This window comes from Anabrus simplex, chromosome 2 (assembly GCF_040414725.1).
Source record: "Anabrus simplex isolate iqAnaSimp1 chromosome 2, ASM4041472v1, whole genome shotgun sequence".
NCBI lineage: Eukaryota > Metazoa > Arthropoda > Insecta > Orthoptera > Tettigoniidae > Anabrus > Anabrus simplex.
In genome coordinates, this window is record NC_090266.1 from 1,216,663,727 (window position 1) to 1,216,691,369 (window position 27,643).

General features: G+C 39.0%; 1 protein-coding gene across 1 annotated transcript in view; it reads left to right on the forward strand.

Moving 5' to 3' along the window:
• The window catches only part of LOC136863413 (ecdysone receptor), a 372,729-nt gene that overhangs the window by 303,802 nt on the left and 41,284 nt on the right, over nt 1–27,643 (forward strand). Inside the window, exons 2-4 of the mRNA XM_067139824.2 lie at nt 9,805–9,975; nt 14,800–14,940; nt 25,581–25,708. Coding sequence (XP_066995925.1) covers nt 9,805–9,975; nt 14,800–14,940; nt 25,581–25,708 — 440 coding nt within the window. The remainder of the gene's footprint in view (nt 1–9,804; nt 9,976–14,799; nt 14,941–25,580; nt 25,709–27,643) is intronic.

Here is a 27,643-nt window from a genome sequence, read left to right on the forward strand (position 1 = left end):
GGGGACCATCTTGAGTCGCAGTGACTTGACGTGTAATTTATTGTCTCTGTATAAAAGTGTCATTTCTGTTAGTCTCATAGCATATTCCTTTCAGTTGCCTTCCGTACCATACTGTAGAAGTTCTTCCTATGTACATATGGTTCTAGTTTCATCGAGCTGTGTTACTTGGCATTATCCCAACATACGAAAGTTACTTTCATCCTTAAGTTTTGCACAGCAGTGTATTTCAGGAGCTCATATTGAGAAGATTTCTGTAAGCAGCCCAGCTGAGCGAAGTGGCAATGGATATACTATTAGTGATGCTAAGTTTGCTGTTTTCCTGACACAGGGGTCAGATATTTAATGAGAAGACAAGCACATTATACTTTTGATATTCAATTTGCCTGTCCACAGAGACCTCTTATACAGAAGTATTTTCCACATTTGGATATTGCTTGAGGTATTTACCAGGAACATGTTGAAGAAAACAAATATCTATGCACTTCAGAATTGTGTGACATTCAAACCAATCACACCTCAGGAAAGTAAAGTTTTGTTTGGTTTGCACATTGTTATGTGAGCAACTAAATATCCTCGTGTTAGAATGTATATTGACAGTGCAACAGGACTTATTTAGGAGTAGCATGCAATAGTCAGGAGCTGGCTAGAGTACAGACAAGATGTTAGAAAACCGAGCTCGATAGCTGCAGTCGCTTAAGTGCGGCCAGTATCCAGTATTCAAGAGATACTAGGTTCGAACCCCACTGTCGGCAGCCCTGAAAATGGTTTTCCGTGCTTTCCCCATTTTCACACCAGTACCTTAACCCGCGAGTGGTCGCTATATGAGATTTTCTCTCACATTATTTTTTATTGTGATTTTACTTCACAGTGATGAAAGGAAGGTGACTGTTCCCTCTTCTAGCTAGTCGTGAGTAGAGCGATTCACATTTGAAGGGTAAGCAACCCCTCCCCTAGTCAGAACAAAGGTTCCTATATGTCCGTGCGCGCTGTGTGAGAGTTTCTCTCATCTTGCGACTAATGACGTTGGTGTTATGTTGAAGTGGAGCGGGAAACTTACTCCTGTTGTATGCGTTAGTATTTGTATTATGAGCACTTCTTGTTTTTGAAAATGTTATTGTGTTCAGAAACCTTGCTTTGTACGTAAATATTACTAGATATAATGCATGTGCGAGATTTAATTTTTTACAACTTCAGGACAGAAGTTATTTTTTATGTACATTGCATATGTTATTTTAAGTAGTAATTTGTGTCTTTAATAAACAGCTAATCATTTCATTTTTATATCTGGCTCCATGGCTAAGTGGTTAGCGTGCTGGCCTTTGGTCACAGGGGACCCAGGTTCGATTCCCGACAGGGTCGGGAATTTTAACCATAATTGGTTAATGTCACTGGCACGGGGGCTGGGTGTATGTGTCGTCTTCATCATCATTTCATCCTCATCACGATGCGCAGGTCGCCTACGGGAGTCAAATCAAAAGACCTGTACCTGGCGAGCCGAACTTGTCCTCGGACACTCCCGGCACTAAAAGCCATGTGCCATTTCGGTTTTTTATTTCATTTTTATCTAAAATGTATAAGGTAGAACTTGCGTTAAATTTCAGTATTAAATTTCAGCCTTACGCCCCGCAAAACTGTGAAAAATGTCATATTAATTTTAATGTGAGAGAAAGTCTCACGCGCGACCACTCACGTTACATTTCGGCTAGCGACCACTCGCGGGTTAATTAAGGCCACGGCCGCTTCCTTCCCACTCCTAGCCCTTCCTTGTCCCATCGTCGCCATAAGACCTATCTGTGTCGGTGCAATGTAAAGCAAAAAAATAAAAAAATAAAATAAAAAAATGCTAGAAATGCTGGGTTGGCACAGAAAGAGAGAATGGATTTGTTAATTTTCAGACTTACGGTACCTGAAGCTGAAGGGTATCAAAAGCGGAAGACCACGTACAGCTTAGAGGAGACCACTGAGGGAAGTGTTGATCACAAAGAACCTACTCAATGCCCAGCGATCACACATTATCTGCAGAAAATGTGGAGAGCATCTTTGTGTAAATAGGAACAGGAACTGCTTTGCAGCCTTTTACAAGCAAGAAAATGAATGTGAATTGATATGAAACATTTGTCAGTAACATGTGAACAAAATGTGAATGTTTATAAGTAACTAGCAAGATACCCGTGCTTCGCTACGGTATTATACTGAAATTTATAACTGAATGCTTTTTGTTTTAGATACATAATCCGCCGAAATTCGCGATCTGACTCGTTTTCTGCGAGAAAATCCGCCAAAATTCGCGATCTGACTCGTTTTCTAATAGATTACGGCAAGTTTCCTCCCATTTTTCAATCTTTCTTTCCAGCAATCGATTTCGCACTTCCCGGGCTAGGTCCAGGTATTCCACCCGGTCAGTTTGATCCCCAAATATTTGCCATCTTTTCCTATAAGCATTTTTAATATGGATCAAATCCTTATGGAGACCCGGCGTGGTGTCGTCTTGGGTGCCTTGGCGGTACTGAACCCGCGGCCGGACTGCATTCTTAATCATTACCCGTCCAGGACCAGTTTCCAGCGCCGTCCGCACATTTGATGACGGTCCAGAACATTATTATTATTATTATTATTATTATTATTATTATTATTATTATTATTATTATTATTATTATTATTATTATTATTATTATTATTATAGATGTTCTGGGCCCCACAGCAAGATGCAAGACCGCTACTTGGCGGTAAATTACATCTGCTGCCATTGTCATTGTTGACAATGTGACCAGCACCATTGTCACGCGTAGGCAAGTGTGCGGGATTTGTGGCGATACGAATGACATACTTCCGTGCATTATTGACCTTATTATAGAGGTGAACAATTTGACGGTCAATCTCATTCCTATCGTTTATTTCAAATGTGTTTACATTTTTATTTATATGCCGGAAGAATCTACTGTAATCTAAGAACGTTCTCCGAAGGAATAGATGGCTATTGAAAACGAACCCAGGAAAGATTAAAAGTGATCGGTTTATGATCAGAATAAGTACATCGAAAATGTACAGCCTGTTTCCTGTCATTCGACATGGTCAGGAATGGAATGAATAAAGACCCATCTAGCGGCGACAATAGGAATTGTGCCGGCTGCCGAAGCACTCCTCTAGGGCAATGATCGATGAATGACAAATTAAATGAAATATTGGACAGTGTTGCTGGAATGAATGATGACAGGGAAAACCCGAGTATCCGGAGAAAAACCTGTCCCGCCTCCGTTTTGTCCAGCACGAATTTCACATGGAGTGACCGGGATTTGAACCACGGAACCCAGCTGTGAGAGGCCGGCACGCTGCCGCCTGAGCAACGGAGGCTCCTTATAAGTACAGTATGAACAGTAAAATCAATTGGTCTCACCTCTTTTACATCCCTCCGCCCTTAAGTTTATATACAGCCCCCCCCCCCCCAAAAAAATTAAAAGAAGGCGTGTTTCTTTATGTTGAAAGGGAATTCCAAACACCAATGTTCACGTCTATTACCTTCAGTTTTGAGATATAAGTATCGCCATAAAAATAATTAACTTCTATTTCACTTCCTTTCAAATCCTCCCCCAGCCCCCCCCCCCCCCAAGTGAAGTTTCCGGCAAAAAATACTTGTTCCTTTAATAGTAAAGGATCTTCTAAATACCAATTATCACGACTCTAACTTCTTCAGTTTTGATTTATGTGTCCTCATGTTAGGAATTCAACTCCTTTTCACTCCCGCCCCCCCAAGATGATTCCCCCCCCCAAACGCATTTTTCCTTGTTTCAAAGGAGATCCAAATACCAATTTTCACGTCTGTAACAACTTTAGTTTTTATTAGATGTATGTATTCTCATACAATTAAGTCAGTTAATTTTTCAATTCTTTCACCTCCCCCCCTCCCCACTACATTGGATTTCTCGATAATACGTGTTTCTTTACTTTTAAAGCAGATTCCAAATATCAAATTTCACGTCTATAACATCTTCATTTTTGAGATATCAGTAGCCTAATTAAAGGAATTCAACACCATTTTTAGTCACTGTTAGCCCCCCCTACCCCCTACACACAAGTGGTATTTCCGAAAACTAAAAATACACGTTTCTTTATTTTTAATAGAGATAAAAAATACCATTTTTCACTTCTGTAACATGTTAATTTTTTTATAATTATATACTGTAGAAATTCTCATTTTAAAATTTCACCCCTTTTTAGTTCCCCTTAAGTGGAGTTTCCAGAAACAAATCACCTATGTTTCTTTACATTTACAGGAGATTCCAAATACCCACTTTTTACGTCTGTAACATTTTACGTTTCTCAGATATTCTGTAGATATAGTCTTTCAAAAAATTCACCCCAATTTGTCACTCCAGTTTAACCGCCATTAATCGGATTTTCCAAAAACAAAAAAACAAAGTGTTTCTTTTTTTTTAAAAAGGAGATCCCATATACAAATTTTCAGTTCTGTAATATCTTCAGTTTCTGAGATATATGTATCCTTATTAAAAGCATTCAAACCATTCTTCATCCTTTTACACCCCTCATATTGGGATTTACAGAAAATAAAAGAAAATACGTGTTCCTTTATTTTTAAAGGACATTCTAAATACCAATTTTTATATCTGTAAACTTTAAAATTTTAAGATGTAGACACACTCATTTTTAAAATTCATCCACCATTTCACCCTCCATTATTTGGATTTTCCAAAAACGAAAAAATACCTGTTTCTTTATTTTTAAAGTAGATCCCAAATACCAATTTTCAGGTCTGTAACATCTTCAGGTTCTGAAATATAAGTAGCCGCATTAAAGGCATTCAACCCATTTTTCACCCTTTTCCACTCTTCCTATTGGGATTTCCCGAAAACAAAAAATACATGTTTCTTTATTTTTAAAGGAGATTCTAAATACCACTTTTTACATCTATAAACTTTAAAAGTTTTGAGATATAGATACACTCATTTTAAAATTTCACCCCCTTTCCACCCCTCATAACTGGATTTTCCAAAAACAAAAAAAAATACGTTTCCTTATTTCTAAAGGAGATCCCAAACACCAATTTTCATGTCTGTAATATCTTTAGTTTCTGAGATATAAGTATTCTCATTAAAGATATTCAACCAATTTTTCACCCCTCCTATTGGGATTTTCTGAGAACAAAAAATTCGTGTTTCTTTATTTTTAATGAAGATTCTAAATACCAAATTTTACATCTGTAAACTTTAAAAATGTTGAGATATAGATGCACTCATTTTAAAAATTCACCCCCCTTTTCACCCTCCCATTAATTGGATTTTCCAAAATAAAAAATAATACGTGTTTCTTTATTTTTAAAAGAGATAAAAAGTACCAATTTTCAGGACTGTAATATCTTCAGTTTGTGAGATATAAGTACCGGTGTCCTGATTAAAGGCATTCAACACATTTTTCACCTTTTTTCACCCCTCCAATTTGGATTTTCTGAAAACAAAAGAATACATGTTTCCTTATTTTTAAAGAAGATTCTAAATACCAATTTTTACATCTGTAAACTTTTAAAATTTTGAGATATAGATACACTCATTTTAAAATTTCACCCCCTTTTTCACCCCATTAGCGACGGAATATCCAAAAATCCTCTCTTAGCGAGCACCTACATCTTAATATGAATACATCCGCAAAATTTCATTTCTTTAGGTCCAGTAGTTTTGGCTCAGCGATGATGAATCAGTCAGTCAGTCAGGACAAGTTATTTTATATATATAGATTATCTGTAAAAAAGAAAATATCTCAAAAAAATAATTTCAGACCTATCGGAATGTATGGCTTAATTTTAATAAAGTAGAAACATTGTATACCTCCTAATCCTCTCCTAAGAAGCTTACCATCTCAGTTTAGGATTCAGCAACGCTTGAGACCGAATGTACAGTATACTGCACATGATCTATTTTTAGAATGGGAGGTCCCTCATCAACCAAATTTTGTAAGTACATCCCCAATATAACCTAAACTCAAAATCCAGTCAAAAAACATTTTCTTTTTAATCAGAAAAATTCGGGACTGAAGGGGTTAAATAACAAGCATCATCAACGTCACCCTTTTAATCGCCTCTTATGACATGCAGTTGGTACCAAGGATGTTACTCTACCTCTCCCCGCCCATAGGTGGACGTTAAGCAAGAGTAACAAGTTATCAGAATTGAACCCATTCGGCAATAATGGCAGTGACTCATTGTACAAGCGAGCCATCGTTACACGATCTGATGCTGATATTTTTCTGCATGCTAATAGAAAACACTGCTTGGAGACTACTTCATTATTTTCCAGCATACCTGCCTCAACGTTTCCCATTTTTCTACCGCTAGAGTCCGTTGATTTGTCTATGTTTACCCATATTTCGTAATTTTTACATTCCAGCCTTCCTTATATGCAGGGACATACAATTTTCTTCATGCTGACCCTTCTGGTGTTTCAAAATTTGTGTATTTTGTAACAAACTTTCTAAACACTGAACATTTCAATATATATTGTTGTTGGATAAGTGAAGGGAATAATGTGGATACACTTTGGGCTAAATTTAAAGGAATCATTTGGGAAGGAGAGAAGAGATTTGTACCTGTTAAGAAGGATAAAATGACCTCAGACCCTGTTTATTACACAAGGGAAATAAGAAAATTAAAAAGAAAATGTAGAATAGTAAACAGGAAAATCAAAGAAGGTAGGGAGAGTAGAGAAAGTAGAAAACAGCTAATGAGGGAACTGAATAGAGTGAAAAAGGAAGCAAAAGAGAATTATATGAATGGCATTCTTCAAGAGGGTAATGACCACAAAGGGAAATGGAAAAAGCTGTATTCATATATTAGGAATCAAAAAGGAAAAGGAATCCAAATTCCTACAATGGTGGGAGAAGGGGGTGAACACTATTTAACAGATACTGAGAAAGCAAACCTCTTTAGTAGGGAATTCCGAGATTCAGTAGAAGATTGTCAGGACTTGGAAACCGTAACAGAAGATAGAGAGGGAGAGACACAGAGGGAAACAAGAAGCTTCTCATTCACAAATGAAGATATTTTCAGAGAAATCCAACTGCTTCAGCAAGGAAAAGCAGCAGGAAGTGATCAAATTACTGGGGAGGTATTAAAGACAATGGGGTGGTATATAGTGCCTTATTTAAAATTTCTCTTTGACTATGTCATAAATAATAGTGTGATACCAAAGGAATGGAAGGAATCTATAATAATACCAATTTATAAAGGAAAGGGTGATAAAAGGAAAACAGAGAACTACAGACCAATCAGCCTGACCAGTATAGTTTGTAAAATACTGGAGAGCTTAATAGCAAAGTACATCAGAGGGATATGTGATGACAAAAATTGGTTCATGAGGAGCCAGTATGGATTTAGAAAGATATTTTCTTGCGAGGCACAACTGGTGGGATTTCAGCAGGACATATCAGATCAGTTAGATTCAGGAGGCCAGTTAGATTGCATAGCCATAGATCTTTCCAAAGCCTTTGATAGAGTGGAACATGGAATATTATTAAAGAAATTGGAGGGAATAGGATTGGATGTAAGGGTTATACGTTGGATAAGAACATTTCTAAATTCAAGGGTTCAGAAAGTCAAAGTAGGAAATAATATATCACAGGAAGAGAAAGTCTGGAAGGGAATTGCACAGGGTAGTATAATCGGTCCGTTACTTATCTTAATATACGCAAATGATTTAGGGAACAATATAACATCGAAAATAAGATTGTATGCAGATGACATAATTGTTTATAGGGAAATAAATAACATTGATGATTGTTTAGAATTACAAAGGGACCTTGACAGTATCCAAGAATGGGTTGAAGAAAATAATATGAAGATTAATGGAGTCAAATCAACTGTTACAACATTTACAAACAGGAGCTTTAAAACTGAATTTGAATATACTTTGGATGAGGTAGTTATCCCAAAAGATGGCAAGTGCAAATACTTAGGTGTGAGATTTGAAAGTAATTTGCACTGGAAGGGTCATGTGGATGACATTGTTGGGAAAGCATACAGATCATTACATGTCATAATGAGACTACTTAAAGGATGCAACAAAGAATTAAAAGAAAAAAGTTACTTAGGTATGGTTCGTCCATTATTGGAATATGCAAACAGTGTTTGGGATCCTCACCAAGAATACCTAATAAAAGAACTAGATAGTGTGCAGAGGAAAGCAGCAAGGTTTGTAACAGGGGATTTCAGGAGAAAGAGTAGTGTATCAGAAATGTTAAAGGAACTTGGGTGGGAAACTTTAAGTAAGAGAAGGGAGAAAACTTGACTTATAGGATTATATAGAGCCTATACAGGAGAAGAAGCATGGGGAGATATCTGTGAGAGGCTTCGGTTGGAAAATAATTATATCGGCAGGACTGACCACAAATATAAAATTAGAAGGAATTTTAGCAGAAGCGATTGGGGTAAATTTTCATTCATTGGGAAGGGTGTGAAGGAGTGGAACAGTTTACCAGGGGTAGTGTTTGATCCTTTTCCAAAATCTGTACAGATATTCAAGAAGAGAATAAACAGCAACAGAGAAAATAAATGAAGTGTTAGAGGGCATTTGACCAGTGCAGGTTATTGTAAATAAAAAAATGTGTGTGAATAAATTAATTCCATCCCCTGGTCTAAGGAGTTTGGACAGCCAAAGTAGGGGACTGCCTGTAGGGGTGAAGTACAGTGGGGACTTCGAGGGCCCTGGGACCGCTACGGTAGCTGTGAAGGCCCTTCAGGAACTCTGAAAAGTGGTGGCAAAAGGGGCTCTGGTTAAGACGCAGCAGGTCGTTATGCTACTTAGGTTCCAAAATGGGTAAAATATAAATATGTAAATAAATTCAGTGTTAATTTTAATCTTATACCAGTTGTATAGTATTAATAGAAGTAATTTCACATACCGTACTGTATATGAGTTGACTATGTTTGTAAGATATTATAAGTAGAATTTTGTAAACAATATAAATTTATTAAGGATGATGTGTGTGTTTAATAGAAAAAATTATTAGCGTAAATTGTATAATATTGTATTCTAGGAAAATTTTCTTCGTCTCCTGTTAATTTAAAATTTAGTGCTTGACAATAATGTATTTTAGTGTACCATTTGCCACCGAGGTAGACACCTCATTTGCAAATAAAGAGATTTTGATTTTTGATTTTGAATATTAAATGTAGAAAAGATTTTGCATAAATCTACAAAATATTTGGAATATTAGAAAATAATTTGTCTAGAGACTGCACTTGAAGCAGCCGTTCTGTATTTATATTTTCCATCAACTTTAAAAAATTCTCCTACATATTGCCGCTAATTAGAATGAACACTTGCCTTCTTTGACATTAAGTTAGACCACTGATCTGTTAACTTATGTACTATTACAGTGTTTGCGATCTGAATTAATCAAGACAACGCCAGTAACTGAAGAATGTTCTAGTCGAATGTATTTCTAATTTGATGGTTTTTGGAGACGCCGAAGTGCTGGAATTTAGTCCCGCAAGAGTTCTCTTACGTTACAATATTTGAAATGAGTTTTAGGATTGTTTTGAAAAATGAGTATAAAGAAAACCATAACAATATATGTATTTATACCAGAATGGGATGGCTACAAAGGAAGTGTAATCCCAACTACAGTATATTGTACGTATTTGTTCTTGAGGTAACTACCAGGGTGTATTTTCAAAAATGATTGTTGGTTAGGAAAAGGTTTTACTGACGGCTCCGTATGAGTCGCTGTTGCATTTTCTGTTCCAAGTAGTATACTTTCAAAGTTGTTAAACTGCTAATGTTTGTTTCTCTTTGACAGGTCGGGAGGATCTCTCACCACCGGGTAGTCTCAATGGCTACAGTGTCGACAGCTGCGATGCGAAGAAGAAGAAGGGTCCTGCTCCTCGCCAGCAGGAAGAGCTGTGTCTCGTATGCGGGGATCGAGCATCGGGTTATCACTACAATGCACTTACTTGTGAAGGCTGCAAGGGTAATTACTCTCTTGATGCTGCTTGAATCCTTGAGAAATTGCAATGAACAACAGAGCATATCCATTGATCTGGTGTTCATTTTTAATGGACAATAAAAAATTTTTATGGTCCCTGGTACCTTTCTTAGTAAAATTCAGATCTAAACTGTTATTAATTACCTTTACTTAATTCATAAGAGGATGATAGTTCTTTTACTGGCCTTCTGTACATTAAATAAGTGTGGTGTCACCGTGTAGGTACTCGAGATCAGTTGTTCAGTTTTATCTAGTAACTAATTTATTCATACAATACAATACTACATACAGATCGCATTGCCATGCTTCACAGATCTCGTCTGCAATGTCCTTTGTTCCATGTATTTTGACAGACAGACGAGTATAATTTCTCAAATTTTCTTCGATTTTTGAAAGTTAATCACTTAAATTTTCTTCAGTGGTAGCAATTAGAACATTTCTCTTATGCAAGTAGAGGCTGGCTTACAATTTCTTACACATAAGCACTAACCCATTCAACTGTGACATAAAGATAAACATCCAGTGAGAGAGATATCACTAGATGAATGTACAGTGCTCAAGAAAAGTATTGCATATTCTGGTTTAGTGTGCTTTTTATTTTGCAAATGGTATATAGAAAGAAAAACATCATGCAGTCAGCCTATGCAAAAGCAAAAGAAATGGAGCAAAACAACAAAGTAAGTAATATGGGATTTTGGACTCAAAATGATCGTTAATTGTGTGCCAGATCAATGTCGACCTCAGAGTCTGAGACGTGCACACTCGGCTCCAAAGAATCCTACTTGTTTTGGGGCAGATTATCCCACACTTGGATAGCAACTTCTGTCAGTTGCTGAACGTTAGCAGGAGGGTAAGGATGGTGGGCATTTGCCCTCATAGGATATAAACTTCATGGTTTTGATCCATATTGAATCTTGATCACAATAATAATTATTAAATTAATGTCGTAGTGATCCACATTTTCAGTACTATAATATCCAATATTATTCAATTACATTACTAAACTAGTGACTAGTTTGGCCTTGGCTGGCCATCTTCAGCCTTAGTGTAATACATCTAATAACTAAACAAATGTACAGTCACACAGTTGACATAAAAGCAAATGTATAAACACATAATTGACATTCAAATCTGGGGTGAACTATGTGTAACATTTGAAAAATAAATTAGGCTCTAAATTCTAGAGTATGTTAATCATCCAGACTCTTTCTTGCATTAATATTTATACAATTGTTAGTTCCATCACTGCCAATCATTACAATTTCAATTACAAAATGGGAACCGGTAAATGTTGATTCATAGTCAGATCATCAATCACCAAATCTACTTGAGTGGTGTTAGCAGTATGCAAGCCACTGGATGCCACTATAAATGACCATCAGCTGACGCAGAACTGCTAGATGGTGTTTCCACATCAAACAACGTAAATAAAATGAATTGTGCTTGTTAAAATTGTGCTGAAATGCTGTTGGACATTGTCAGGATGGCACTAGAAGATATGGTTAAAACTAACACATTCTTAATTTGTGGCTGGTATAGATTTGCAATTCATTGCGGTGTCCATGAAGTTAACCTGAATAAATTATAAAATTAGATAAAATTAATGGATTGAAGGAGAGAGCGTGTTAGTCACATGGCATAGGTTATATGAGACTTGCCTCTCGTTGCGGGCATGTGGTACGTGGCCTAATTGTTGTGTGCCTCATACTAACGGTTGTGAGATTCAGAGGAAAAGGAAGGGGTGGGTCAATCGAGGGTTCGAGAAAGGAGATGGGGGGGTGGAGGGGAAGGGAGGAGAATTAAGATGGGACCGAAGGATGTGGGGAAAAAAGATGGCTGCTGAGGAAAGGTGCTGTGAATATTATGAAAAGCTGAATTATGACTTGTTGGTTTGACGTTTCTAAAAATAGGAATTAGAAGGTCAAATAGGATACTTTTTTAAAAGCACAATGTAAAAGTAGTTTTCAAAACCAACAATAGGAATGCACAAGTCTTACATAATGCCACATCCATAAAGAAGTTCAATAGTTTTTCAAAATCAGGAGTATACAGGATTATTTGCAACAGTTGTAATTCTTCTTAAGTCGGACAGACCGGGAGGAATTTTAATATAAGGTACTCGGAACACGTCAATGCCCTGAAGTACAATAAATTTTCAGTTGTAGGACAACATATGCATGACTATAATCACAAGTTCACAGACATAAAACAAGATATGGAAATTCTCAAAATCATCAACAAAGGACCCCTCCTCAACATTACTGAAAGCTGGTTCATACATATAGATATATTTTAACTGAAATCATGATCTTAGACATTTCAGAAAAGCCAAATATCCTATTTGAGGCACACAACAATTAGGCCACGCACCACATGCGGCAACGAGAGGTAAGTCTCATATAACCTATGCCATTTGACTAACACGCTTTCTCCTTCAATCCATTAATTTTATCTAATTTTATAATTTATTCAGGTTAACTTCTTGGACACCGCAATGAACTGTGAAATTATACCAGCCACAAATTAAGAATGTGTCAGTTTTAACCATATCTTCTTGTGCTGTCCTGACAATGTCCAACAGCATTTCAGCATTATTTTAACAAGACTGCGGAAACATTTCATTTCATTTTATTTACGTTGGTTGATGTGGAAACACCATCTAGCAGTTCTGCGTCAGCTGATGGTCATTTATAGTGGCATCCAGTGGCTTGCATACTGCTAACACCACTCAAGTAGATTTGGTGATTGATGATCTGACTACGAATCAACATTTACCAGTTACCATTTTGCAATTGAAATTGTAATGATTAGCAGTGATGGAACTAACAATTGTATAAATATTAATGCAGGAAAGAGTCTGGATGAAGAGCATACTCCAGAATTTAGAGCCTAATTTATTTTTCAAATGTTACGCATAGTTCATCCCAGATTTTAATGTCAGTTATGTGTTTGTACTTTTGTTTTTAGGTCAATTGTGTGATTGTACATTTGTTTAGTTATTAGATGTATTACATTAAGGCTGAAGATGGCCAGCCAAGGCAAAACTAGTCCCTAGTTTAGTAATGTAATTGAATAATATTGCATATTATAGTATTGAAAAAGGTGGACCATTACAACATTAATTTAATAATTATTATTTGGCATTTGCCCTGTTGAGTTCACACCATTCGCTGTACGCCGTGCATCTCAAGGAACTCATTGACCACTCTGGCTTGTTGGGCAATGTAAACCCATTGCCCACAATGGCAGCCAATCATGTTACTGTGGATAGGAGTTACAGGCTGTAACATCATTAATTGATACTTCAATATTTGCCCCATTATTGGGCATCATTTGTAACTTTAATATAATATAAAATACACTCGCCACATATTGTCAATTGCAATTTTACTGGTTCTACTTTACCTTGAACATGGAATGAATGAATAAATAAATAGATGATATAATTAACTGAAATGTCCACAATTTCGGCACCAGAGTTCACCAAAATGGATCCTCCGAATCTGATCTGCGTCCAGCCACGCCTTATATAGACCTCCATCCTGCCCCTTCAACTCGTTGTGACTTACCCTGTTTGGGCTATTACTTTCCAATAAGGAGAGATGGAGCATTACATTTTCCTCTTCTATCCCAGGGCTGGTACACGAGTCTCTGAACTGATGCAGCCGCTACGAGCTGTACCTAACTCACTGAAAATAGTTAAATGGGTGGGAACTGCATCTAGGTTCTTCAATCACTTTTTCACACTAATTTCAAAAATGAACTACATATATGTATTCTGATATAACCACAATCCGTACACATGCACTTCGACACACAATAAATATAAAACAGAAACACGCTCAATAAACATTAACAAATGCTGGAAGATTCTCCCTGTAATAAGAGGATTTGGGAAATACAGGATAGTCATCCTACAAGGCTGCACCTAGCAATCAAGCTACTATACTGACTGAGTTATTGACACTGACGTGACTCGTGAACTTTCCGATATTATCAACAGCTCTGTTAATTTCCCAATAGTGTATATAATGCATTACATACAGAATCTAATTCCAGCTGCCACACTTCACCATATAACTAAATTAATACATAAACATAATAAGAAACATAATGCATTGTAATAAATATAGTGCAGGATTATGATATATATCATAAGGCGCAACATGATGTTACTCCCTTGCTTCTGATGGCGCTCCCGGATGAAGCGCTCGTTCCATCTCTAGCCTCTAATGCTGCTGTCGTATGGGTGCAAGCTTATGATGGCCTCATCAGAAAACAGCGTACACTTCCACTGTTTCTGATGTCCTGTAGTGTGGTTTAAGAGAAGCTTTTGGCACATGCCTTCTTGATGTCCCGTCCATTATCGATCAGGAATCGTCCAAACTCTGGATACATCACTCCGACTCCCTCCAGCTCTTGCTGCGGTGTCCCAATTCGAATGGAGTCCATAGCAGAAATGGGAACTCTAGTCGTGTTTATCTCACGTGCTGTCTGTAACCACCGACCATACAAGTGATGTTGTTCAACCTCATATTTGGCAAATATCAAACCTGATTGGGTTTAGCTTCACCACACATCTCGGACACTGGTGCATACTTTAAACTTGTTTGAGATACTGTAACCACATGAAATTGTAACATGTAGGCCTGAAACATTTTTTGAGTACTTTAGTTTCCAGCTCACTTCAGATATATTTATTGTGGCAAACATAAATGACATTGTACTTAATAGAGGACTTAGCTTTTGGAAAAAAGCACGTCCGTGTGAAGGGCGTGATAGCTGAGCAAAATTTTTTACTTCTTGCAGGATTTTTCCGGCGGAGCATCACTAAGAATGCAGTGTACCAATGCAAATATGGTAACAACTGTGAAATTGACATGTACATGAGAAGAAAATGCCAGGAGTGCCGGTTGAAAAAATGCCTCCACGTGGGCATGCGTCCAGAGTGTAAGTAGTAATGCATGAAATGTTTTTCAGTTCAAGTTTGTATGAAATACAGAACAGGAGAGAATATTAGAAGTTGGAATTGTTTTTATTTCTTTTCTTTTTCAAGAAAATCCTGCTATAGCAGTGACTTATAGATGGTCTTATAAACCACCAATGTAAAATATCTGCCCAAAGGTAACAGATGATTTCATTTTGCAGTCTGCTTGTGTATTTTTTATTGGTGTTATAGTTGTGCTTGATGGTAGATTCTTCCTCTAATTTTTAATGCTTGTTTTGAATTTATCTATTATGCATTAGCAGTAGCTTGCAGCTTTTGGTATCCATTCTTTGTATTTCATTACTCTTATCATGAAATGTTAGAATTCCCAATTTATGTATTACTTAGAGTTGGTCATGCGGTCAGAGGCGCACGGCTGTGAGCTTGCATCCAGAAGAAAGTGGGTTCAAATCCCACTGCGAGTTGGAGCGTGAAAACGTTAGATGTAGTTGGTATAAGTGAAGTACATTGGCAGAAAGAGCAGGATTTTTGGACAGGTGGCTACAGAATTATGAACACAAAATGAAATGCAGGAAATCCAGGAGTTGGTTTAATAATGAATAAGAAAATTGGGCGGGGGGTAAGCTGCTGTGACCAGCATAGTGAACGGGTTATTGTTTTCAAGATACACCAAGCCAATGTCTACTGCAGTAGTACAGGTCTATATGCCTACTAGTTCAGTGAATGATGAAAAAATCAAAAGAATGAATGAAGAGATAGGAGTCAGTTTAATATAATATGTAAAAGTGATGAGAATATAATTGTGATGGGAGAATGGAATGCAGTGATAGGCCAGCAAAATTAAGGTAATGAGTAGGAGAATTTGGACTGGGACAAAGGAATGATATAGATGTTGATTCCCATAGGGAACCTGAAATATTTGTCCCGAATGAGTAAATTTATAATACCAGTATAAATGGCCCGTTATTGGACATTATAAATTTTCCAGCTAACTCATTCCTGGTTGCCAGCGTTTCGCCCCCCGTGTGCGAAGTTGGGCTCATCAGTTGGTACCTAGCACACCCACCAAGACGCATGGCTTGTGCATCATCTGATGGCCAAGCAGGCATCAATTTTTGGTAATGAAACAAAGTCTCTCAGTGCATTGGCACTGCCGGTGGCTCCAAGTAGCCTACGCAGTGGCTTCCACGGTAGGCACTAGCCATGCATCTTGGTGGGTGTGCTAAGTACCAACTGATGAGCCCAACTTAGTACACGGGGGCAAAATGCTGGCAACCAGGAATGAGTTAGCTGGAAAGTTTATAATGTCCAATGAAAATGAAGATGAATGAAGAAGTCGGCTGGTTGATTTCTGCACCGATCCTAATTTTATCCTTGCTAATACTTGGTGCTCCACAAGTGGCAGCTGTACACGTGGACAAGGCCTGAAGACTCAGGAAGGTGTCAGGTAGCCTTCATGTGATTGGGCAGATATTCAGAAACTAGGTACTGGAGTGTAAGACCTTTCCAGGAGCAAACGACTCTGATCACAATTTGGTGGTCATGAAATGCCATCTGAAGTGGAAGAAATTGAAGAATGGAGGAACACAAGGAGATAGGATCTAGACAAGTTGAAAGAAAAGAGAATGAGGGATTATTTCAAGGAACATATTGCACAAGGACTAAACGAAAAGAGTGAAACAAACACAATAGATGAAGAGTGGACAGTTTAGAAGAATGGGATCAAGAGGGCTGCTGTAGAAAGTTTAGGAAGAAAGGCAAGATCAAGTAAGAATCAGTGGATAACTCAGGAGATACAAGACTTGATTGGCAAACAGCGAAGTACAAGAATACGAGAAATCTGGAGGGTAGAAAAGAATACAGGTGGTTAAAGATTGAAGTAGAGAGGATAGAATGTGCAGGAAAGCTGTTTTTATTTTTTATTTTTAGAATGTGTTTTAAGTCGCACCGACACATGTAGGTCTTATGGTGACGATGGGATAGGAAAGGGCTAGGGGTGGGAAGGAAGCAGCCTTGGCCTTAATTAAGGTACACCAGGCAAGTTGACCGTGCAGTTAGGAGCGCGCAGCTGTGAGCTCGCATCTGGGAGATAGTAGGTTCGAACCCCACTGTTGGAAGCCCTGAAGATGGTTTTCCGTGGTTTCCCATTTTCATACCAGGCAAATGCTGGGGCTGTACCTTAATTAAGGCCACAGCCACTTCCTTCCCATTCCTAGGCCTTCCCTGTCCCATCATCGCCATAAGACCTATCTGTGTTGGTGCGACATAAGGCAACTAGCAAAAAAAAACTTTAGGTACAGCCCCAGCATTTGCCTGGTTTGAAAATGGGAAATCATGTAAAACCATATTCAGGGCTGCCGACAGTGGGGTTTGAACCCACTATTTCCCAGATGCAAGCTCACAGCTGTGTGCAGCCCTAACCGCATGCGAACTCATCCAGTGAGCATGTATGTTGAAAGTTGGATGGTTGTAGGAAAGTTAGGTGCTGCATACAGGGAAATTCAAGGAAACCTTTGGAGAAAAGAAAACTAGATGTAGGAATGTTAAGAGGTGAGATAGAAAACCTCTTCTAGAGAAAGAAGACAAGGCAAAAAGATGGCAGGAACATATTCAGCATTTGTATCAAGTTAAAGAAGTAGATGACAAGGTTCTGGAACAGAAAGAGGCTGTTGATGCTGATGAAATGGGAGACCCAATCATGAGATCAGTATTCAACAGAGCTTTGAGAGACCTTAGTAGGAACAATGCACCTGGGATGGATGACATCTCCTCATAATTACTGACTGCCTTTGGAGAAACTGGCATTCCATTTAATGTGTAAGATGTACGATACAGGATACATGCCTTCCGACTTTAGACAGAATGTTGTAATACCCATACGCTTGCAGAATTTTGACACACATTATTTTCAAAAGAATGGAAAGACAATTTGTAGTTTTTGGGGGAAAATAAAGTTGGCTTCATAAGAAATATATAGTCGATTTAAGAAGGACAAGCCCCCATGCATAGATCTAGAAAAGGCAGTCGATAATGTTGATTTTTGGGGTCAGAAGGCCAGCGCCTCAACTATCTCAGCCACTCAGCCTGGCAAAATCAAAACTCTGAAATTTACTGATGATATTGTTATTTTGTCTGAGTCTGCAGAAGATCTGGAGAAGTTGCTGAATGGTCTTGGAGAAAAAGTAAATAAATCTAAAACAAAAGTGCAGTTACTTGGGCTGTAGTGACAGAAGGAAGGACGGCCTTTCTTAATACATTCACTTCCTACGTGCCGGACTGTATCCCGCAGGGTCAACGTCAGTCCCTACCTGAATAGAGGGTACATTCCAATGCTTTCTTTTTTTCTTTGAGTAAACACAGCGTGGTATTCCTGTGAGGGTGTGTAGTCGCGATAACATGATGAGTTACAAACACAGTATACGAAGTGACAAAATTGAAGACGTACGTACTACTGAACGATGATTCTGGTGATGAACTCATCCCTGCTTTCGGTGATAGCGAAAGCAATTCCGATGATAATATACCAGACTCTGGGCAAAGTGAAATTCAGCAGTTTCAAATAACCGATACGCATCCGTCTTGTTGCCCGCCTACAATCAAGTTAACTGGCTGCGTAGGATTAAATGTTGACATCAAAAATAGCAACAAAATTATATCTTTTGTCAGTTTATTTGTAAGTGATGAGTTCCTTGAATATGTGTGCCATCAGACAAACCTTTATGCGGAACAAGTTATTACTGCAGCACGCGTCCATTCACTAATTATTCTATTTTTCTGACTTGGAAACCAGTCGACGTAAATGAGATGAAAAAGTTTTTAGGACTGATGTTTGTAACCAGAATAATGCAAAAAAGAGATCTGAAAATGTATTGGACAGAGGACACTATTTTCGGCTCGCAAATTTTTTTCGAAAACCATGGTACGAACCCAGTTCGAAAACATTTTGTCATTCTTGCACTTTAGCGACAGCAATCATTATGAGGGGAATCGTGATCGGCTATATAAAATTTAACCGATTCTGGAAAGGCTCAGCAACCAGTTTTCAGTTGTGTATATTCCGGATCGGAAAATCGCCCTTGATGAAGGAATGTTAGCTTGGAGGGGCCACTTGCGTTTCAGAGTTTACAATCCTGGAAAAGTTACCAAGTATGGAATTTTGGTGTGGATGGTGTGTGAATCCCCTGCAGTGTACATATGCAAGTTGAAAATGTATGATGCAAGTGGCATGAACAACTGGGACACTATATTTGACTTATTAGATCCCTACCTTGGCCAGGGGTATACAGTGTACATGGACAATTTTTACAATAGTGTAGGCTTAGCCTAGGAGCTGAGTGAACGAGAAACGGCTGTATGTGGGACAATAAGACAGAATAGGGGACTTTCTAAGGAATACAGTTAAAGGCAGAAGAAGTTGAAAATGGGAGAAATGACTTTTGATGGGGACAATGAAGTACTGCTATGTTCATGGAAGGACAAAAAAGTAATTACCATGGTTTCAACTGTACATTCTGCAGAAATGGCTAAAGTACAGTACAGGTTTGGGAAAATAAAAATGAAACCTGTAATTATTATTGATTATAATCAGTTTATGCATGGAGTGGATACAGCCGACCAGTATTTGTCAATGTATCCATTCATGCGAAAAACATTGAAGTGGCCGAAGAAATGTTTTTCTACATTTTGCAGTGTACATTTTTTAATGCATTCAGGCTTTTCCGAAAATCCAGTAACTCAGAAATAACTTTCCTGACAATCTTGCAGACAGGATGTAGAAACTTCTTAACAAGACATTGAACATGAAGAACCATCAGAAGCAGCAAATATTTCTGTGTCGCCGGTCCTATCTGTCTTTAGTAGGCTCATCAGCATCTATGTATAGTCCACCTGTGCAGCCCCCTAAGCGAACTCCGGCTAATGATCCACCATTTCAACTTAATCGGCATGAAATGGGACAATTTCCCAACTAGATGGTGCAGAGCGTGCTCAAAAAGCAACGTCCGGCACAAAACCAGGTGGTTCTGTGGAAAGTGTGGTGTGCCTCTCCAGCCAGGAAAATGTCAAACCCAGTACCGTAGCGTCAAGCACTAATAGTGATCATCCTCAAGGTATATTGAAATTTTCAATATTGTACCTACAATAGGGAACATGCATGATCCGGGGTTTTAATTGAAAATATGCTAATCTGATTCAAAATTGCATGCAGAATTCAAAAATGTGATCAGAATGTACAAATAATAACTCCAAACATGATAAAAATCTACGAAAATGTCACGTCACGCAAGTACGCGATCTCATTGGCCTGACGTCATCGTACAGGTTGACTGAATTAGCAGACGAAATAACACATAGTGTGCTGTGAGAAGCACGATACACTTCGCGTATTTCTACTTTACGTTAGTGTCTAGTATGGTTATATTCGAGGTCTATACATTGGATAATAATCTGAGTGGTATATTTTAGACTTAAAATGAATCCTGCGCAGACAGTGAGGCAGAAAACTTATAAATGGTGTAGAGTTCCGATGTGCAATAGCACATCGCATACCATACCAAACAAATTGCTTATAAACGTTCGAAAGACGCTAAAACTAGGGAGAAATGGATTTTGGCGAGCTGGAGAAATGCTGGTGATATATCGGAAAAGTCTACAGTTTATTTTTTTGAAGATTTTAACGTAAGATGAATTTGTTTGAATTTTCAAATCACTTTTCCATGTCAGCTGTTCTAGTGGTAAAACTTTAAATTTTAATGTATGATGCTTTATTTAAATGCTTCAATTACATCTTGGAATATGAAAGTAATAAACACCGGGCGAGTTGGCCGTGCGTGTAGAGGCGCGCGGCTGTGAGCTTGCATCCGGGAGATAGTAGGTTCGAATCCCACTATCGGCAGCCCTGAAGATGGTTTTCCGTGGTTTCCCATTTTCACGCCAGGCAAATGCTGGGGCTGTACCTTAATTAAGGCCACGGCCGCTTCCTTCCAACTCCTAGGCCTTTCCTATCCCATCGTCGCCATAAGACCTATCTGTGTCGATGCGACGTAAAGCCCGTAGCAAAAAAAAGTAATAAACAGTGCATTAAATAATGCTGATTATTAAAGTATTCTCCAAACCTAACCTATGTTTTGTGTGATCCATGTCAAGATAATAAATCAAAGGGGTTATGAACCATTTTGACAGCTCTAATTCTACCAATATATCTTGGTTTCCTTCTTTCTTTCTTTTTAATCAGTTTATCCTTCAGGGTTGGTTTTCTCTCCGACTCAGCGAGGGATTTCACCTCTACCACTTCAAGGGCAGTGTCTTGGAACGTGAGACTTTGAGTATGGTGATGAAACTGGTGAGGAGGGCCATTACCTCGCCCAGGCGGCCTCACCTGTTATGCTCAACAGGGGCCTTGTTGGAGGATGGGAGGATCGGAAGGGATAGACAAGGAAGAGGGAAGGAAACGGCCGTGGCCTTAGGTGCCTGGAGGAGAAGTAGGAAAATACGAAAAACCACTTCGAGGATGGCTGAGGTGGGATTCGAAACCCTTCTACTCAGTTGACCTCCCGAGGCTGAGTAGACCCCGTTCCAGCCCTCGTACTATTTGTTTTCAACTTTCATGGCAGAGCCGGGAATCGAAACCGGGCCTCCGGGAGTGGCACACATTAACCACTACACCACAGAAGCGGACTAGTACTATAATGCTACCTATATGTTTATGTTAGTGCTGAAATCCGATTTCTTACTTTACTAATGCTGAAAGCCCGAAAATGTAATGTTATTCTTTAATAGGGGAATCAGTCTAGAAGGAAATGTTGAAAGTGATGTGATATCTATCCAGGTTCGTTGTTATCCTAATACTATGGGTTACAGTACATTGCACGTATATAAAAGACGCCACTTACAAACTTGCTTGTTATCCGCGAATTTCTGCGGCCACAAAAGACACTATTTTTCAAGAATGATGACATTTACACATGATAGATTGTCTGATTGTGCTGTTTTGGACCTTTCTTCTGTCATTTTGAAGTTATTCGCGATCATGAATAATAAACAATCGGCTTTTAGCAACGGCTGATGCACAACGGCTGGTAGAGCTCCATGCGGTACTGGATCGTGACGTCACAGCGCGCCGCTTACGTCAGAGGCCGTTTCACTCGCCTTGCGGAAAGGCACTATTAAATATTTTTTTAATGGTAGAAAACAAGGCAACATACCACAATGTAATACGTTTACGTACTATTTCATTGGTGTACTTTTCAAAAAAAATATTTTTGAAAATGATGCATGTTCCCAATTGTTTTCGTACAGTAACATTTAATGTAAAAGAGTGCTGCACTGTAGATATGAGGGGATTTAAAAAGACTGGCCTGGAGGTTTAAATCACCTGCTGAGGAGCTGGTAGTCAACATGTTAAGAAAAGAAATTTGTTCACTTCAGACATTGATATAAGAATTAGAGGTTTTTGGATACTTTTGTCTAGAGTTTGGAAATGTATGGAAGTGAAATCGGACCATACAACGTCACCACTGTCCGACTCGCTGGCTGAACGGTCAGTGTACTGGCCTTCGGTTCAGAGGGTCCCGGGTTCGATTCCCGGCCGGGTCGGGGATTTTAACCTTAATTGGTTATTTCCTACGGCACGGGGGCTGGGTGTGTGTATTGTCTTCATCATCGTTCCATCCTAATCATGACACGCAGGTCGCCTACGGGAGTCAAATAGAAAGACCTGCACTTTGGCGAGCCGAACCCTTCCTGGGATATCCCGGCACTAAAAGCCACACGACATTTCATTTCGTTACGCCACCACTGTTCCATGGCCCATTGCCGATGTTCGCAGGCCCGCGCACGTCGTTGAGCTCCTTGTTGAGGTGTCAGCAAAGGGACACGAGTTGGTTGTACAGTTACCTCCTTACAGTCCTAGTAGTCCCAGCGTTCAACTGGGCGATGATCTGGCTCACAGGAGCCTGTTGAGCACTCGGTATGGTTCTGCGGAAGCAACGTAATGTCCGTTCATTAAACACCTGTGGTCTTCCCGTGTGCCAGTTTACGCGGATGGTAACATTCTCTCTGCGATATTGAAAATCCGCCCTCGACACTGTTGACCTCAGAAACCCGAATTTGCGAGTAATTTCCGCAATTCTTTGACCCGTGCACTGTGCGCCGATGATCATCCCATGTTCAAAGTCGGTTAACTCACGATGTGTTGCCTTATTCACAACACTAGTGTCTGTGACGGACTGCTCAGCTACGCCGCAGCTAGTCGCAATGCTCAGGGGCACATTTTCTAAGGGGACACCCCTTTCCTGTGACTTTTGGCCACTCAGTGAATCATAAGTAGACAGCGGATTTTAGGCAAATGCCTATTTTTTTCCTTAACATATACATGTGTCACCTTTTAAATTTATGTTTCATGAACATTTAGGTCTATATAAAGCAGTTTTATAATGCCTAAAATGCCTATTTTGACGTTGGTGCCTATTTTCCATTCTAAGTCTATTTTTAGTGTCAACTTTCCAGTTTGACTAGTTTATCCTTTGTTAGATTTGAATTTCCATTTTAATTTTGATATTTTACACTATTTATAATAATGGTCTACTGTGCCATTATTTTTAAAGAACATGTAACTTACGAGGCTGTAAGGAGAGTTAGCAACCCCTTCCTCCTTCCCAGCAATGCAAACGTCCCAATCTCTTTACCTTTATGAATATAGGAATTTTGTCTTTCACTAGAACAACAGCTGCACATCTGTTACGTGTGTACTGTTGGTCTTTAGAGCTCGACGTGTTCACTTGAAGAAAATAATGCCGAAAATAAAATATACCTGCCTATTATTCATTTAGTGCCTAAATATAGCAGCTAAGGAGCCTATTTTAGGCGCCTAAAACATTACCTTTTGGAGCCTAAACTTCTGCTGTCCAATCATAAGTAAATTAGCCCATTTGAGAAGTTTCAACGCAGTATTTGAACATTATTTGCCGTTTACTGCCTTTGGACAAGAATAACTAGAAACAGCTGTCTTAAGGATTATTGCTATGAAATCTCGTGCTGCGTATTTTTGTGGACATTACGGCTTGTCTACAACAGTCTCACTTCTAAGTTGGGTCATAATGGCTCTTTCACCTCAAAATGAAGCAAGGGCCATGAGATTATCGGAGGATGGGTGCAGTATGCAGCATGTAACTGATGTTATAGGCACATCTTGTTCTAACGGGTACAGAACTGTTAAAAGGTACAGAGAGGACAATATCTACACCAGGAGGCCCAGTTCTGCTCGCAGGAGTAGCGAGTGCGTTGATCGCTTTCTCGTAATACAAGTTCTTCATGATCCGCACACAGCAGCTGTGGCAGCAAGAAAGGGGCACAAACATCAGCAGTAAGAAGCAGATTTAAAGTCCAAGAGGCCCGCCACAGGGTCTTTGCTTAAATGTGAGCACCGTGCCTCTCAAATGCAATTGGCCAATGCCCATCAAAACTGGACTGTGAAGCAGTGGAACTTAGTCCTCTTTATGGATGAATCCAAATTCTATTTGAAGGCACCAGATGGAAGGAAGAGAGTATGGAGAAGGTCCGGGGAACATTATTCATCACGTACTTTCTCTGCAAGGACACCGTTTATTGGAGGCTCTATGATGGTCTGGGCTGGGATTACCACTGATGCGTGCACAGAGCTTGTGTTCGACAAGAATGGAAGTCTGACAGCCAACTGATATATCGAGGAGATGTTAGTGTATCATGTGCTGCTTTTTGCACCTGTCGTCGGTGAGAAGGTTTATCCTGACGCATGATAATGCTCACCCACACATTGCTGTATGTTTATGTGAGTACCTGGGTGAATTCAGAACTGAGCGCATGGTGTGGCCTGCTTGTAGTCCCAACCTAAACTCGGATAGAGCACGTCTGGAATATGCTTGGAAGACATGCTAGGAGTGGATTCTCTGACACACTGGCTGAACTTTGGGCTGCGCTCCAGGCAGAGAACATTCGAGATTGCATCCTGAGCATGCCTGATCGACTCACAGCTGTAACTCCGACTAGAGGTGGTAATACCGCTTATTGAGGTAATGGAAATGTATAGAAAACATGTGAACAAATGGACTAAAGAGCTCCAGGTTTCAACGTTTCCAAATTCATGGTGGTGAACTGTTGTGATTATCATGATCAATAATGTTTCTCAGTTATTGAGCTGAAACTTTTCAAATGGGCTGTTTAATTTAAAATACATTGCCATGTTGTTGTAATGTCATAAGATTTGATTTTTACCAGGTTTCAAATGGACTAACATTAAATTTTGTCTGAAATATGTAGTGTTTCGCTTTTTTGCCAGTGATTATACTTCTTCGTGAATTACCCAATAATTTGAATCATCCAAGTTCAAATGACACAGAGTCAACTGTACTTCAGACTTATTTATTTCAAGACTTATTTTGTAGAAATTCATATCAGTGATGAATTGGAGATTGATGTCTTTTTACATAAGCAGTACCATCAGTACAGCAACTGATTGATTTTTGTGCCCAAAGGACTTCATATGATTTAAGCATGTTACTAAAATTTCTTGTTGGATTGAAAGCTTTTACAATATTTTACCTACATTGCCTTCTGAGAAATAAGTAACTTTTCTTATTATAATTCCATCCATATTCTCTCTTTATAGGTGTTGTACCTGAATACCAGTGTATAGTAAAAAGGAAAGAAAAGAAAGCGCAAAAGGAAAAGGATAAACCAAACTCGACAACCAATGGCTCGCCAGAAGTGGTTATGATGAAGGAACCTGAAAGTAAGGTATGTGACTAGCTTGATGACCACCTCTTCTACAGTATTAGATATTTTGAAGTGAAATTGCACTAGTCTTGGATATAGTCATTTGTTAACTAGTTTTGTTAGAAAGTGGAAGCCACTTTCTTTCACATTCAACTCAGTTAATGTTATATACAACCTGTGACAATAAAGTCCTGTACTATCAACATAGATGAACAATGCATGACAGTGACCTTACTGTCTGTTAAAATAGTCCCCTCCCATAACTATGCACTGCTGAGATCGGAGATATATGTCCTGGAAACTTTGCAAGAAGGCTTACTTTGGGATGGTGTTCAGAAGCCTCATCATGTTTCGTTGGATGTCTGCAATATCGTCAAATCTCTTTCCTTTCAAAGCGAATTTGAGTCGTGGGAATAGAAAGAAGTCTGGAGGATTGAGATCTGGTGAGTATGGGGGATGTTCAAGTTGCACCACCCCCTTTTTGCCATGAACTGTTTGACGATATTGGCTGTGTGTGGGCGATCGTTGTCATGGACAAAAACCATGAACCTTGTTGCGCGTACTGGGGTCGTACCCTGCGTAGACGTTTCATGAAACAGGTCAAAATTTCAATGTACCGTGCAGCATTCAACGTCGTTCCCTCAGGTAGAAATTCCTTGTAGATAATGCCTTGAGTATCGAAAAAGGTGATGAGCATCATTTTGATGCGTGACTTTTCGGCTCTGATTTTTTTTTTTTTTTTTTTTTTTTTTTTTTGACAAGAAGTTCCTGGAGAATGCCACTCCATGCTTTGTCCCTTCGTTTCAGGGTCATACCTGAGACACCAGGTTTCATCCTCAGTGAAAATACAGTTCAAGAAATTTAGTGTCGCATCCGCCGTTTCGACAAAATCCTGTGAAGCCTCTAAACGTGCCTACTTCTTATCGTTAGTCAAGTGATGTGGCACAAGATGAGAACACGTTTTCCTCTTACCTAACTTCTGGGTAATGATTTGTCGTACGGATTCATGGTTAATCTGCAGTTCATCCGCTGTCATGCGCACAGTTAAACGCCGATCGTTCATGACTAATGTCCTCACCTTCTCAGTGTTTTCGTCACTGACGGCGGTCGCCGGGCTTCCGCGACGGGGGTTTTCAGAAACATTTTCCTGGCCTCCTCGAAAATGGGCAAACCACTCATCCACACACTTCAAGGGGAGTGCTTGATTTTCACATAAACACGTACCAGCATCGGATGCTTTTCTTTCAGTGTCTTGCCAAGCTTAAAACAAAACTGTACATTGATCTTTTGGTCGTTCATGTTCCTGTTCTCCGTTCAGAACCAACGCACTAAACACGCACTGTGTCAAACAGGTCTTACACGGTGCACACACGATGCTCAGCTGAACAACGTTGGGAGCAGGTGGTCAAAACCTGCTGCTATGCAGGTGCAGCGTTGTGTGTCACCAGTGTTGCCGGATCGACCGTTCTTACTTCAGTCACCGAACTTTATTGTCACAGGTTGTATGTGTTCTTTTTCATATATTTTAAAAATATTTTTACAGTGTGCAAATTTCATTGTGTTAGTTTGGTAACTGTCTGTCAAAAGTAATTTATGAATAAATAACATTTAGTAAATACATGAAAGTATGAGAGTATTTTCAGAAGTTGCTGAACATGAAAACTAATGACAATCATTCAATAGACGACCAGGAAAGGCACTTAGTTGATGAAGAAATGGATAAAGAAATTACAATGAATGAAATTGAAATGGCAGTAAGAAAGTAAAGAATGGAAAAACTGCTGGAATAGATGAAATTTAAGTGGAGATTATAAAGGCAGCTGGAGCTGTAGGCCTGCAGTGGACATATAGAGTTCTCAGGATTGTCTGGGAGAATAAGGAGGTCCCTGAGGATTTGGCAAAAAGGAATAATCATCCCAATTTTCAAGAAAGGCGATAGGTATTGAACTACAGGGG